Source organism: Opisthorchis viverrini (genome assembly GCF_000715545.1).
Source record: "Opisthorchis viverrini unplaced genomic scaffold opera_v5_296, whole genome shotgun sequence".
Classification (NCBI taxonomy): domain Eukaryota; kingdom Metazoa; phylum Platyhelminthes; class Trematoda; order Opisthorchiida; family Opisthorchiidae; genus Opisthorchis; species Opisthorchis viverrini.
The window spans coordinates 598,779-612,410 of record NW_008751953.1 but is presented as its reverse complement, the minus strand read 5'-3'; the positions used below and the strand labels follow the sequence as shown (position 1 = coordinate 612,410).

At 43.3% G+C, this 13,632-nt stretch overlaps 1 protein-coding gene across 1 annotated transcript in view; it reads right to left on the bottom strand.

Annotated features, from left to right (window-relative positions):
* Nucleotides 1-6,290: 6,290 nt before the first annotated feature.
* T265_14933 (hypothetical protein) overlaps nucleotides 6,291-13,632 on the bottom strand; it is a gene marked incomplete at both ends in the record, with an annotated part of 13,845 nt that continues 6,503 nt past the window's right edge. Inside the window, 4 exons of the mRNA XM_009175830.1 lie at nucleotides 6,291-6,405; nucleotides 7,447-7,690; nucleotides 9,659-9,795; nucleotides 12,160-12,338. Of these exons, the coding sequence (XP_009174094.1) occupies nucleotides 6,293-6,405; nucleotides 7,447-7,690; nucleotides 9,659-9,795; nucleotides 12,160-12,338 (673 nt within the window). The remainder of the gene's footprint in view (nucleotides 6,406-7,446; nucleotides 7,691-9,658; nucleotides 9,796-12,159; nucleotides 12,339-13,632) is intronic.

Below are 13,632 nucleotides of genomic sequence, written 5' to 3'. Positions count from 1 at the left end.
TCATAGCTCACTACTGGTCGATACTAGACTGACATAACATCGCCTTATAATCTGTGCTCTGAAAGGGTCACATGAGCTCCGAGCCACAAAAACACTTAAGAACAGGTTCAGACAAAACAAGCAAATCGGTGAAGGATCTTGACACCAACACCCCAGTCTTGATCAGTTTACCGGTGTAGGAAGGAAAGCACTTCGCTCTGGAGTCGTTCATTAGCGAACACTAAATAAACAGTTCAAAAAATTGGACAGGAAAGTAAACCTTTCAAATGCACCTGGTTTTTAAAAACTGAACATTCTGCCACGTATTATTGAACTTTCGTGAATATTCATTGTTAACGAAGGTTGCAAAAGAGAATCACACTTTTCGTAATAAACCCCAATTTCCATTAGGCGCGAGGAGGAGTTACGAGAAAGCCATATACTACTCGCGTGCCTTACCAGTGGTATCCGCCGTTAGACCAGTGCAACTGTCTTGTAAAGCTTCTAAGCCACATTATGGTACCGAGAATCTTGGTAGTCCAACCTGCATTACCCCTATTCAGAACCTCACATGCCTTCCTACCTTGAGATAAACAACTTTCGAATAAAATCCACGGGCTTTAAATCGCTTGGGCCGTTGCGGTCGCTCCAGAAAGCAGCATGCGTAAATTTTAGCTGTACAAATGTTTGCGAACGTTTATAGTTGTCAAGTGACTTAAGAATTATACTCACAGTATGGTACGACGGTTACACCAACAGACCTGAGCTATTTACATGCAATTCAGATGTGATGGTCTGACAAATGGACGTTCATTAGTGAATTGATGAACCTCGGTAGCGCGTAGAGGGTGCAATGACGTGAATTTTCTAAAAGGGTCATAATCACGAGAAGCAGCACTTTCAAAAATCTGAAACCCCAAACCACTGGTCAACCTGATAAACTTGAAAAAATCGCTTCACAGCAAGTGGGCACAGAGCTTAACTTTTTATTAAACCCCGTACTTTGAGAAGACAGTTTAGTCTATCTTTCCATTAGGTTCCACCAGAAGCAGCCATTGCTCGGGGACAAGCAGAAAACAACACCTATTGCAAATACATAGCGTTAGGACCGTTTGCTAGAATCCGACTGCATTCCGAAACGTTTGGATGCATAGCTGCTTTGTGCTCAATACGCCCTACGCAGACAGCGGGACAACATCTAATACTTCTCTGAGCACTCGGAAATCGTTCCTATGGTTATCCGATAATACTGTGAAATAAGTAAGGATGGTTTGCTTCGGTTCTCATACTCGATATAAAAACAGTTCAATCTTTGATTTTTCTGATAGAACGAAATTGTCATTTACCGACAGCAGAAAAGGAATCCCAAGTAGCTGTGTGACAATCCGATGCATCACCATTGATGAGACTATTCGCATACCAACTCAGCACGTCGGTCGTCTGTCCGGGTGGGAAGTCTTCAGGCAAGTTTGATGCGTTCAGCTTTATGGAAAATACCTGGTCAGTCGGCGCGATGAAATTGCAGGCAACAAACAGTCCACTCTCCCAGTGTTGAGGGGAACGGGACATGAGCTGCAGATATTGAGAAAGCAGTTTTACCAAAATGATTCACTGCTCATCATAGTCTCTGAAGGCATTTCAACTTTCGAAGAACAACGAAGGGACCTGAGAACAAAATAGGTTCTGTGTACCATCAACTTTGCCTTTGTGGCTCCTTCTTACTTTTCTCAAAGCGATTTGATGACGGGCTTTGGGACAAAAGGACTATGTCATTGTCCTTAGAAAAGTATTTACACAAAAGCATGCTCGCAAAAGCATTACGTCCGAAAGCGTCATATCATCCATCAATATAGGACTGTTAACTTTGTATATCCAGCATCAAGATGAAATTTCTAAACCAAAACGAGCCTACCTCGTGAAAATATCTTGGGCAATGTGCGCTCCAATGCGTTATTGTTGAATGCACCAGTTGGTATGTCAGTGAAGAAGATTACCTTTCTTTTGATTACGGCGATGGATTGTTTTGACGGCGAGTTCGTGAGTGATTTTTTTTATCCCAGAACTATATTCCACAGGGTTACAGAGAATTGTGGAGATATCGTCCTGTAAGTGAAGCCAATCTATGTTGAACAGCCGAGAAGCACTGTACAGCTGTTTCATCCTTATTGGGAATCATCAGCAGTGCGCATCTAACGAAACTCCGCAGAGTCTCGAACCCGCGACCTCCTGGCTCGCACTTTGAACCCTCAACCGTTCGGCCACGAGAGGCTGATCAGCATTGTGATTAACTCGCCCTTAGACAGGATATAGCGCTGCTCATCCTTCAATCACGGGATCCACATCACGTGGTCACACGTGTTGACTGGTTCCTCTGCGGAGTTTCGTGAGATGCGCGCTGCTGATTATTCCCAATAAGGATGAAACAGCTGCTCAGTGCCTATCGGCTTTTCAGCATAGATTAGCTTCATTTACAGGACGAAATCTCCACAAAAGCCCAAATTTCCTCACACTACCAACATTACAGAGAATTATTCTTTGTCTATCTCGGAATTACCAGGTCTGTTTTTTATGAGGTTATCGAGAGACCCAACAACGAAGTTCACGAAGGACTCATCGTCGACTAGGTCATCTCTTTTAATCTTGCTCCCCCATATCTTTTGGGTTTTAATCTAATGTGGGAGACCAACCATGGAAGAAACAACAAGCACACATTGTGTCATAGGCGAAATTTAGTAACCATAGTGATCTGAACATTCGGTTCCGCGTTGCCTTACCCCCGTAAGAAAGCACGAGGGCTGCGATCCTGTCCGGCTGTTCAAGCCCAGACAGGAGCAGTCAAGATGTAGGAGGTCGGGTTCAAATCACATACCTTCCTCTCAGTAAACTCTCGCCTTTGCCACTACGTTGAGAAGGTACAGTGCCGCCAAAAACCAAAATCTACTGGCAGAGTTTTCAGCGCAGCATTTGCTGAGACGCCACCGAATAGAACAAAGTAGAGATCATGTGCCCTAATGAAGTCTACACGCAAATGCCGCTTGGCAATGAAAGTTGAGGCTATGCGGCAGCAACGGGCTGCCTTTTCTAAGTATTACCACGAACACTTTGGCTACACGAAGCTTACTCCTAAACTTCTCGATTTCTTGGTAAACCAAATGAGACAGCCAAGCTATTTCCATGGTCCTACGTGAACGTTGTCCCGAAATTCCACAGGTCCTGGGTTGCCATGTGTTGAAAAATACTGGTGAAGATTTTGTTGAAAAGCACCCTAAGGAGCTCAATTCTAGTCGTGTTCCTCTTTCTGTGTATCTGGGTGTGAAAAATTTACAAGCAATAGTATCATTTACGGTATTCATTTACTATGAGGTTTTTCATAAGACACGTTTATGTCAAAGCAACTCACACTTTCACAGCTTTTTTCTTGTTGGATGTGGTGTTCGTCTGGTAGTATGTCAACTGCCAAGGCTGAAAAATGTACCAGGGCAAGTGTTCAGTCAGAATAGTGTGATCAAGTTTAATTAGATCGGCAAAACAAAGTGGAATGTCGGCCACATGGAATACAGCCACTCGAAATTACGCACAGGAAGCCCACTGTGGCGAACGGTGGATCTGATATACTGTCCGCAAATCGTTTCATGACGGTTAAACAAATGATTTGGCAAAGGCTTGGATGGTAGGTTTTCTTATGTTGACGCTCCACATCCCATTATCGAAATTACGCACAGGAAGCCCACTGTGGCGAACGGTGGATCTGATATACTGTCCGCAAATCGTTTCATGACGGTTAAACAAATGATTTGGCAAAGGCTTGGATGGTAGGTTTTCTTATGTTGACGCTCCACCATCCCATTATTCTCTTGCTCACAGAGCTGGATCGATCACCATGTTACCGATTAGAGTTCCACTTCGACAGGTTTAGGAAATTTAAGCCATCTTCTTCTAGGGCACGAGGTCTCCGCGTATGACGCGGTTCAGTTACAAGAAGCCTGACATTTTCTAAACATTGTCTGTTTATTACGGACAGGAAATATGCAACTGACAAAATACGTTCACTGATGCATAAAAAAAATGAACAGTTCGTCTTGAATACGTGGAAGTATTCTTCACCCTGAGGATTTACTCTTCTTGAATCTCAGCATAATATACGAACCTTTCGCTTGAAACTTATTTTGGGAAGAAATCACTTTTCCAGGCAGTGACTTGCGGTTTGTGAGCACAGCTCATTGACTGATTTTGCCACAAATCCTGGACCACTAAAGTGATCCTCTGCGTGACATCCAATTTTCTAGAGCAACTATTTTTGACTGGTATCACTGGCAGTTTCCCCATTGTACTGCCTACTCTGGTAGGGGCCCGCGAGCCGACGGGAATATGGGCTTAAACTGCAGGAATTTTCCTCTCTCTACGGGGTCCTTTCCTCTGTATTATGAGTTATGCCACGCGTGATTAGCCGGTGCGCATTTGGATGACTAGACTTGGACATTATCTTCCTGCAAAAAATGTCAAATAGGATTTCGGAGTAGCTAATTCCCACAAAAGACTTCCACCATTCCGTTCAAAACATCAAGCCTACAAAAATTTGCCTTCGCTAGCTATCCACTGTAGTTCATGTGGCTTGATTATTTTTTGGTTCTCAACGCCAATAGCTTCAATTTCGACAACTTTGGTGTCCTTCTGTCTATTTGTTGCTTGCAAACATGTAGGCTGACCTAGAATTCTGTAAACTTCGCTCTGACTGAAGTGAAATGCACTTGTTTTTCATCTCCGTCACCAATGCTTTTGTATGTACGGAACTAAGTTTTTATCATTTGCCCTTCCAATATCAGTCTTGGACGATACAGGGAACATTGCCCGCGACGTCCACATCAATTTCAGACAACGTTTTTTCAGCAGGGTTGCAAAAATGTGGGGAAAACCCGTTGCGGTGAGTGCGAAGCGCACATCCTTAGACCCATTTACAGCAAAACAAAGCCTTCTTGCTTCAAGCCTGGCAGTCTCTCGAACAGAAAAATTCCCCAAGAAAATGATCTTGTATTATGGCAAGATAATTTACGCAGTGCTGGATGGGTATCAATCGGAAGATGCACTTTCAGGAAGGCCGACAAATTCGCTACTGGCAAAATGGCAGTTACAACGCATCCGCTAACTCCCAAATAGAACAGGATGTTCAACTTCTGTGCAGGCTAGAAATAGAATATGTCATCGATTTTGTAGCCACAACAATCACGACTTCCACATTGGAAGAAACAACAAAAATATTCGCAACCAAGCCAACAGAAATTAGAACAATCAGAAAATGGGTCATTCAAATTTAGGGTCGCTTTTCATACACCTGAGTTCTAAAAGTAACCCCGGCTGAATATTCGACGTATCTGTCGGAACTGTTCAAATGCCCCCAAGCTTGGAACAGCAAGCTCTCGGTCCACGGCTGTTCCCAAATGGAGCCTTTTGAAAAGGTTTTTGCAGTGCTATGGTAGAGACTAGGATGACTAGCGCCACAGGCGGCAAGCACTGCTGTCGGAAATAAGTAATCGTTCTTGATAAAGAGAGGCAAACAAACTAAATGCTTTTAAAATCCAAAATCCGTCCACAGCAGTGTGCACTACCAAGCCAACCGAAATCCACGGACGAGTCAGGGATTTTAGGCTGTCTTTTTTTACTCGGTACTGTCCATAATTATGCAGAGCTCTGGTCCGCTCAGTCAAGTTCATTTGAAATACGTTCATGTCCCTTTTTTAGGCCCAACGTTTAACCCATAAAACGTGTCTCCAAGAAGGCTTTTCTGGAAGCATGTTAGAGACGTATTTTGGAATTTCTGACAATGCAGTAAGCGCACTGCAACGATTTTAATAATAAGGGAGACCTCGGTTTTCTTTCACTAAATGTGAAGTAGTCACTCTGGTTGGCTTGGTGTGCACACACGTTTTTTCCTTTATTTACGCTTGGTTTCCTCCCACCGTTTTCGACGGAATACTCCGTTCATTCTCATCGTCGATACTTACTTGTGTTACCAAATTTTGTCCGAAATCTCCCGACCGTGCAGACGGCGAGTTTATCCTCGCACGATTTACTGTTGTCTACAGCAAATCTGCAGAAAACTTTAGCCTTTCCACGGAAGCAACTGTCTTAGTCTCATATTCACCCATTTGCTTCAATTGTCAGTTACTCTCCTAGACACCACAAGTTCATTTAACCACATAGATGCCTTTGAGGGACGTGTACCCAGTTGTATCCTCCCGCTCTTAACTGTTCATTTTCTCTTCTCTACATTGCGTGGGAATCTAGCATCATCTTCACTTTCAACATTCGAAACCTAGGTCAGTTCACGACAGGCCCGTAAATGTCCGTAAATATGGCACAAGGCACATTCGGAATTCATCAACTCAGCTGCATATTTGTCTATGTCCTTCCATATTATGCCTGATGCTCCTGGGAAAGACACCGGCTATTTTAGATAGGATATTATGAATAGATCCCCGATTATCTGGAGCATATTTGACATTCTTGAATAGTTTTCCCCGTGGTGAAAACTGTGCATAACAGTGCGGCCAAGTTTAACTCAGTTGAGACGGGATTCGTCTGTCAATAGAATGGACTAAAACCCCAGTCACCTTCGAGTCTTCTATGGGGAAGTGCGGAAATGCGATTTTTCGCACATTATCGTTTCCCTCTCGGCAGAAGTTAGTTTGCCTTATTCTTGCTGAATAGTCGCCAGTGTAACGTTGCATGTTGGCCCAATTAATTGCCGTGGTGAAAACTGTGCATAACAGTGCGGCCAAGTTTAACTCAGTTGAGACGGGATTCGTCTGTCAATAGAATGGACTAAAACCCCAGTCACCTTCGAGTCTTCTATGGGGAAGTGCGGAAATGCGATTTTTCGCACATTATCGTTTCCCTCTCGGCAGAAGTTAGTTTGCCTTATTCTTGCTGAATAGTCGCCAGTGTAACGTTGCATGTTGGCCGTCGCAATTAATTGTTACCAAACCCTTGACAAAGTAATAGGTGTGAACTGATTTCGGTGGCAGTCTGAAGCACTGTATAAATTCATAATCGGTACGCGGTGAGTGAAACCTGCCCGATTGATGATCTGGTCAGCAGCCTAGACCAAACCTATAAAACGCTCTGTCTTGTTCAGAGCTCTTCGATTCAGCGCCCTCACACACATCTCTTATGAGGCATTAACACTCAGTCGTTACAAGAATCATACATGATATATGTGGTTTCCATTAAAAAAAGCACTTTTGTTCAATCAGCAGTGTCAGTCACACACATCTCTTATGAGGCATTAACACTCAGTCGTTACAAGAATCATACATGATATATGTGGTTTCCATTAAAAAAAAGCACCTTTGTTCAATCAGTCAGTGTCAGTCTATTCAGGAAATCTTTTCACCTGGATCTTTGGTTTTTCAGCTCTCATGTTTCCTGTGACAACTTCAACAATAACAAGAAACGTGAAATTCGACGTACGGAATAGCTTGTGAGTAGGTGCCCAGTATCCATTGAACAGACAGTGTTCTGCGCCTTGACTCATTTCATTGAGGAACAGCAAATCCAAGTCAACATAAAGTGTATCCTCCATATAAGTCCCAAGGTCGAATGTCGAGAGTCCATATTTTACCAACTTTTCACCACTAGCAGTTTCATCGCTTGTATCAATAAGCCAGCAGACATCAACACTGAGTTGTCCGTCACCGAATACCTTCCCCGATATCTGTACAAACAGTTCGCAATGAAAAAACAAACGATAGTAGGATAAAATTCGGTGTGAATCAGTAAAGAGATGGTATGTTGGACAAGTTTAACCCTAAAATCAGACTAAATACACTACTGATAAGATTACTGCAAATTCTTCGACAGCCCATGACCAATTCCGCCCTTTTTATGGCTCATCAGGTAAGCGCCGAGTTTCCGTCAGCCTTATGTTCCAAATTACATGATATTAGCGAAATGCACTCATCTGTAAACAAATTTGTTTTGAAAATGCAGGCTGTTTAAAATTTCTGCTCCCTCTGTGTGGAATATATGACTTCATCCTTCTGATCCGCCCGCACTACTACGTTTTTATTTCATCCTTCTAGTGTTCTGATGAACTTTACGCTTTTTCCGAATAGCACAGTTAGGTACAATTTGACTAACGAGTACATATATTGTATTATCTCCACGAGTCTGCGCCGGACAGTCACAGAAGAACCCTGGTGTCATCCTCATGTGTCAAGCCCGCCAACGGTTTTGTTGCTCAAATCTACCACACAGAGATCAATCACAAGCAAATATCCCGCTCTTCAACGAATCATAAAAAACATAAGATATTGCAGTGTAACAATTACTAAGAAAACGATCAGCATATTTGAGAATTGCGAGGGAACCGAATAAACCGTGTGGTCGTTTGACGGTTCATTTCCGACTGCAACTGGGTTCATTTTTGGTTCCACCTTGTCAAAATCATTTCTTTAATGATTATTATATTTTCTTTTGCGTAACGCGTCCTTTGGTATCATGGAGGGCTTTCAGCACATTTCCCACCATGTGTTGACTGGCCCTGTGCATTCCTGGGCGTTGGTAAAAGATTCAAAAACAGGTGAGATTCAAACACTGACCGTAGTGATATTCACTTCTGGTTACCACCTTGAACAACTTCCAATTAGTGTCCCACTGGGGTTCCTCGTAACGTGATACCATAAAATGAACACTCAGTGACGGTTTCGATCGACGGGCGCGTTGAACTAGATCCAACTTATGCAATGAAATTCGCAACTGATAAATACTTTGACCGGGCTGTCTGACAAGCGAATCAAGAAACAAGAGGCTACTTGGAACCTCATCAACAAAAACTGCAGTATGAAACCAGCAAAAACTAAGGAGAGAGGTTGCTGTAGCACCGACTAGGAAATAAGAGCAGGAGATGCAACGCTCAAAGGTCACGTGACTGCTGACCAATCAGGACACAGGAAAACAGATGCTGCAACAGAAACTCCCGACCAAACCATCAGCCGTCATCGAAGGCTAGCGGCAAGCACACTAACACATACGCACCATCACTCAGTGCACAACGACTGACCGATCGCGATGATCTCCTCCGCTCCCTAATGCCTCACTGAAAGTGCCACCTCAATTGGTAGCGAAATGTTTTGCAATCTTTTGAGTTGCACAAAAGCGATGAGGAATTCATCAAATAAGTATGTAAATGGAAGACGGATATCAGAGAGATCTTAATTGTGAACTATGATAACGGACAGTGTGAACCTGAATCACTCGCTTTTTAAGCAATTTATCGAGGACATCGATTCTCCAGACTTTTCCACGCTTGCCGAAATTCCAACTTGTTGCAGAACTTGAAGCATGACACCCTGCGGTGAATACTTTTTGTAGCGATATTGTTCCAGTGGAACGAGAAACACATGCAGAGAATTTATTTATCATCAAACACCGATTAGGCAGTTGCAGGTTATTGGACAGGAAAGTAAACTTATCATATGTGCACTGTCTTTGAAAACTGAACGTTTTCATGCGTCTTCTTGAACTTTCGTGGATACTAATTGCCTTTTACGTTATTGTAAACAAACACTGGAAACCAGTTCCACAAGTTCCGCGATAAACTTCACATTCAATCAAATGCGGGGTGGAGCTTCAACATGGCCACAGACTACTCACTTGCCTCAGCAGTAGTATACGCCGTTACATTGGTATTAAAGCCAGTAAAGCTTGAACGCCAAGTATTGCCGATAATAATCCGAAGTCGCTGCTCAGACTTACAGTTTCTCGACGCTTGTCTTATCACGTTCACTTCACTCTTGTTTAAACCGTTCTGTTCCTGTCCTGGCGTACAAACCAAAGTAGGAGCAGTGGACTTTAGTTTCGCTCCTGTTTGAAGTCCTTAACAGTGTGTGTTCCCAGCCCTGCCAAAAACTGAACTTGAGACGTCTGACATCTTAGGCAAGCGACTCACCAGTCCCCCTAATAAGAATGCTCAAGAACACCAGATTTCCGTCAGTTTCTTCTACCTTCAATTGAATATCATCAAAAATGGACGGAACCTACAGAAATGCAACCCATCTAGACCAAATTCTCCGCCATCATCAAAATTATCACAATTTGAACGAAAAAGGCTGTTTCCGAGCCCTTTTTAAACATGGTTAGGCGCACTGTAACACTACGGAGTCAAAACTTAGGGCCAATCTCTTTACAAAACCTTTCGGAAAAATGGATTCACCAGAAACTTCATCCCATAGACCCTAAGAAAGCCCGATTCGGCAAACTCAATAGTATCAGGAGAATGCAAACAGATCACGTTTCCACACACCGTGAACACTTCTGAGGTGCCTTCATGATTGTCGCGACAGTATTACACGGCCGTTGCCCAAAAAGAGGCCAACATTCTACGAAGAGAAGACAAACAAAAAATCTAAGAGATGAATCCATAAACCCAGACTAGCATCGACCTGACAAAGCGAAGAAGGATAAAAAACGGATCTACGAAGAGAGGCGTACAATCAGTCGTTCAAGCGCAACCAAATCGGTCAACACAAGGAAACAAAAAATCAAACGGAGAGGTGCAAATGGTCAAGAAAGCTCAAGAAGCGAAGACCACGATAAAAACTAAAGGCCGATAAATAAGACCGCCGAAAACGAACTACCAAAACTGAAATCGCCGTTACAACCAAACTAATTCAGGGAAAGAAGGCCGGAACACAAACCGAAATGGACCAGTTGAAAAGCGAATGCAACGACCCCAAAAACGCCATCCGACAAATGACTGGAATATGAGACATACAGACCACGTCGTAGTGCAAGCCACAAACAGCTCAGTTGGACTACAAAAAGGCATGTCACAAATGATCAGTCACATGAGACGACACAACTTACTGTCCGAAAACCATATAGGCGTAGGCAGAAAGAGGCAGTACTTATCACCGACGATCTCTCATTGAAATGGGACGCAAGCCCGACGAACAGATCAACGACCATGGGATCAGCCACCAGTAGACGCATCGATATATTCCGACACAGTGATGACTTATCACAGGCTTCACTGGTGTTGTGATTGAAAGTCCCGCACTTTAATGTGGAGTGGCATTTTTCTAACCCCCACCAACAGCCAACACATTCTTCGATCATATATATATGCCGTTGAAATAACCTGGTTTTATCAGGCTTCCTTCATATTGCCTTCAAGCGGTATGGAAAATGCTGTAGCGCATTACGAAAGCGAGATAAATCATGTAGTTCTCCTGCTTTTTGACCCATGAGAAAGTGACTGTCAGCCCACGAAAAACGTTTTGTCTTCTCTCAACTGAGTACTTTGAAATACTTTGGAAAGTGCTTTGCAGAAACCAGTCTGGATGAGAACGCTTATCCACCTTAAAGCAAAACAAATCCTATTCACTACTCCACCTAATCGTCAAATAATTTGGTCATTCCGCTGGCCCGATTGCGCGTGTAATTTTCAGCCCATTACAGGGATTCGAATGACTGCCGTTGAAGAATGCATTTCATTGGTAAAAATCGACTAATACTGTCATTCATGTTGGTCCATTCCACTGGACATAATCAAAGTAGCGGACGAAGCTGTTTACATTACTAGCCGTCCTAAAATAACAGTTTTGAGCTAGAAACGTCTCATATTATCTCACCAGTGCAGTGACTTACACAGTCATCAGCGAACCTGGAGATACCTGTATTAGTTTGTTCCTAATGCCCATCATGTTAGACGACCGAAAGATGCTGCATTCCTTAAGCTGGCTCGTTTGGTATGAAAGTGATGAATTCACCAATGATATCCATCGATTCTATGTATTCTTTTGCTTGACAGAATGCTTTAGTGAGCTTTTGTCAATAGCTGCAGAGAACTCCGACGTATTCAGCTGGAAACCATCTATGGATTTTGCAGACTATATTATTTCTCTACTGTACAGGCACTCATAGAACCACTGTTGTCGACTGTGGAGTAGAATCCGTAAACCGTGGGGAAGTACGCCGCGGACCAACCCTCGTAAGTGTCACTTTTCAGGTTCTGTTGTAACGTGGGTGGCCGTCTTTTGGTTACGCCTGCACTGTGCCCGCCAGACCACGCGATAAGGAGAAGACAGAGAACTCGGAACACGGCTGGATTGTCAGGACAAAACATGCAGAGCCTCTGCGCAAATATATAGTGTGACCAAGTGGCCAAATATGGTCGTTCACTTGTTCGTTCTGCACAGCCAGTGGCGGTGTTCCGGTCGTGAACAATTTCAGCCCCATTCCACTGGTCTTGTGTTGCTAAGTCGGGTTTGGTGAGCTCCGCCAACGCACCTGCTCTCCGATGGTGACCTTGGGGATACGTCACTCTCCGCACAAGTACTTTTTCCATGTCTGGGCGCGTCCTGACAGGTTCCAAAACCCCGAGCTCAGTAAGTTACAGTTTTTACTTTTGACTGTGTAACAGCTTGGATCATTTAGCCGATAATCGCTCGTTAGTCGCTTTTTAGACGAATCCAATGCATGGAATGAAACAATGAAAATGAGTTCAGCGTCATCCATTAGTCTGATTTTAACTTAGCTCGGTTCACAACTAACAATGTGTTCTGTGGGCATTTGAACGTTTGAATTTTTACTGTCGGTCCAAGAGTAATCGTTCTATGCTGACTTACCTAACTTTTTAGACCGAAACTCAGAACTTTTCCAAGTTGTTTGTGTGGAAGCAAAATGGTTTCTAGAAAAAACTGACTTTACTCATCAGTTTATGTGCCAGCTGCCAGAGTTGAAGTGCACAGTCAAAACAAATGACTATTCAAAAAAAACTAACCTGGTTACAAAAGTCTTCACTGTATGGTGCAATCAGTAGAAAGTCTAGAGAATAAGAGAACTTTTGAGTATGAGGAGGAACATTTGATTAGATCGTGCGGAACGGAAATTAGTTGTACACTTATTCATGGAAGGCGTGCCGTTTTCCATTAAGTACAAATCTGAAAGTTCATTGTGAAAATCAAGCTGCTCGAATTCGATGGAAGTAATAAAGTTACAAAAGTAAAAATCCCTGTAGTGTACTTTTTCTCACGAAGAGCTTGGTCTGATAAACTGTCAATCTAACCCGTTTTTGTTGAACCATTGTTTTCTAACATATTAGAGGGCCTTAGTCACGTCTCGCGATTCGCGATGTTATTGTTTTCTAAGCGTTTCTACTTGTCTGTCGAGTGCGGTATTCACAAGTGTCATCTGAGTGATGCAGGTGCCGTGTTAAGGGCTTCAAGCTGTGCCTCATCCTGCTTCCGGGGATGATTACCTTACGGACACAGTTTCAATGCTTTTGGTCTAACCCCCAAACAACTGGAATCACTGCGACATCTGTACGCTTCTATCTGTCAGTGGTTTTTCGGAGCGCAATCAGAGATAACAACCGCAACATATGCCTTCAGTAAACCCACAGCCTGAAACGAGGGCTGTCAGCCATATTTTACCAGCTTTTTGTACATCCAGAAGTAGAAGAACGATCAGCCAACTTAACAAACCCCAATATGTCAAGTATTGTCTACCATTCTTAGGTTGACACCATCGGCTACTAAGACAGTCATGCTTCACGGCCTACAGGCGAATTATTCCACTATTCTTTGGGAGATAACAACTGTGGTTCAGTGTTGACTGCGCGTTCTTTGACCTCTGCCATTGGCCTATCAGGCA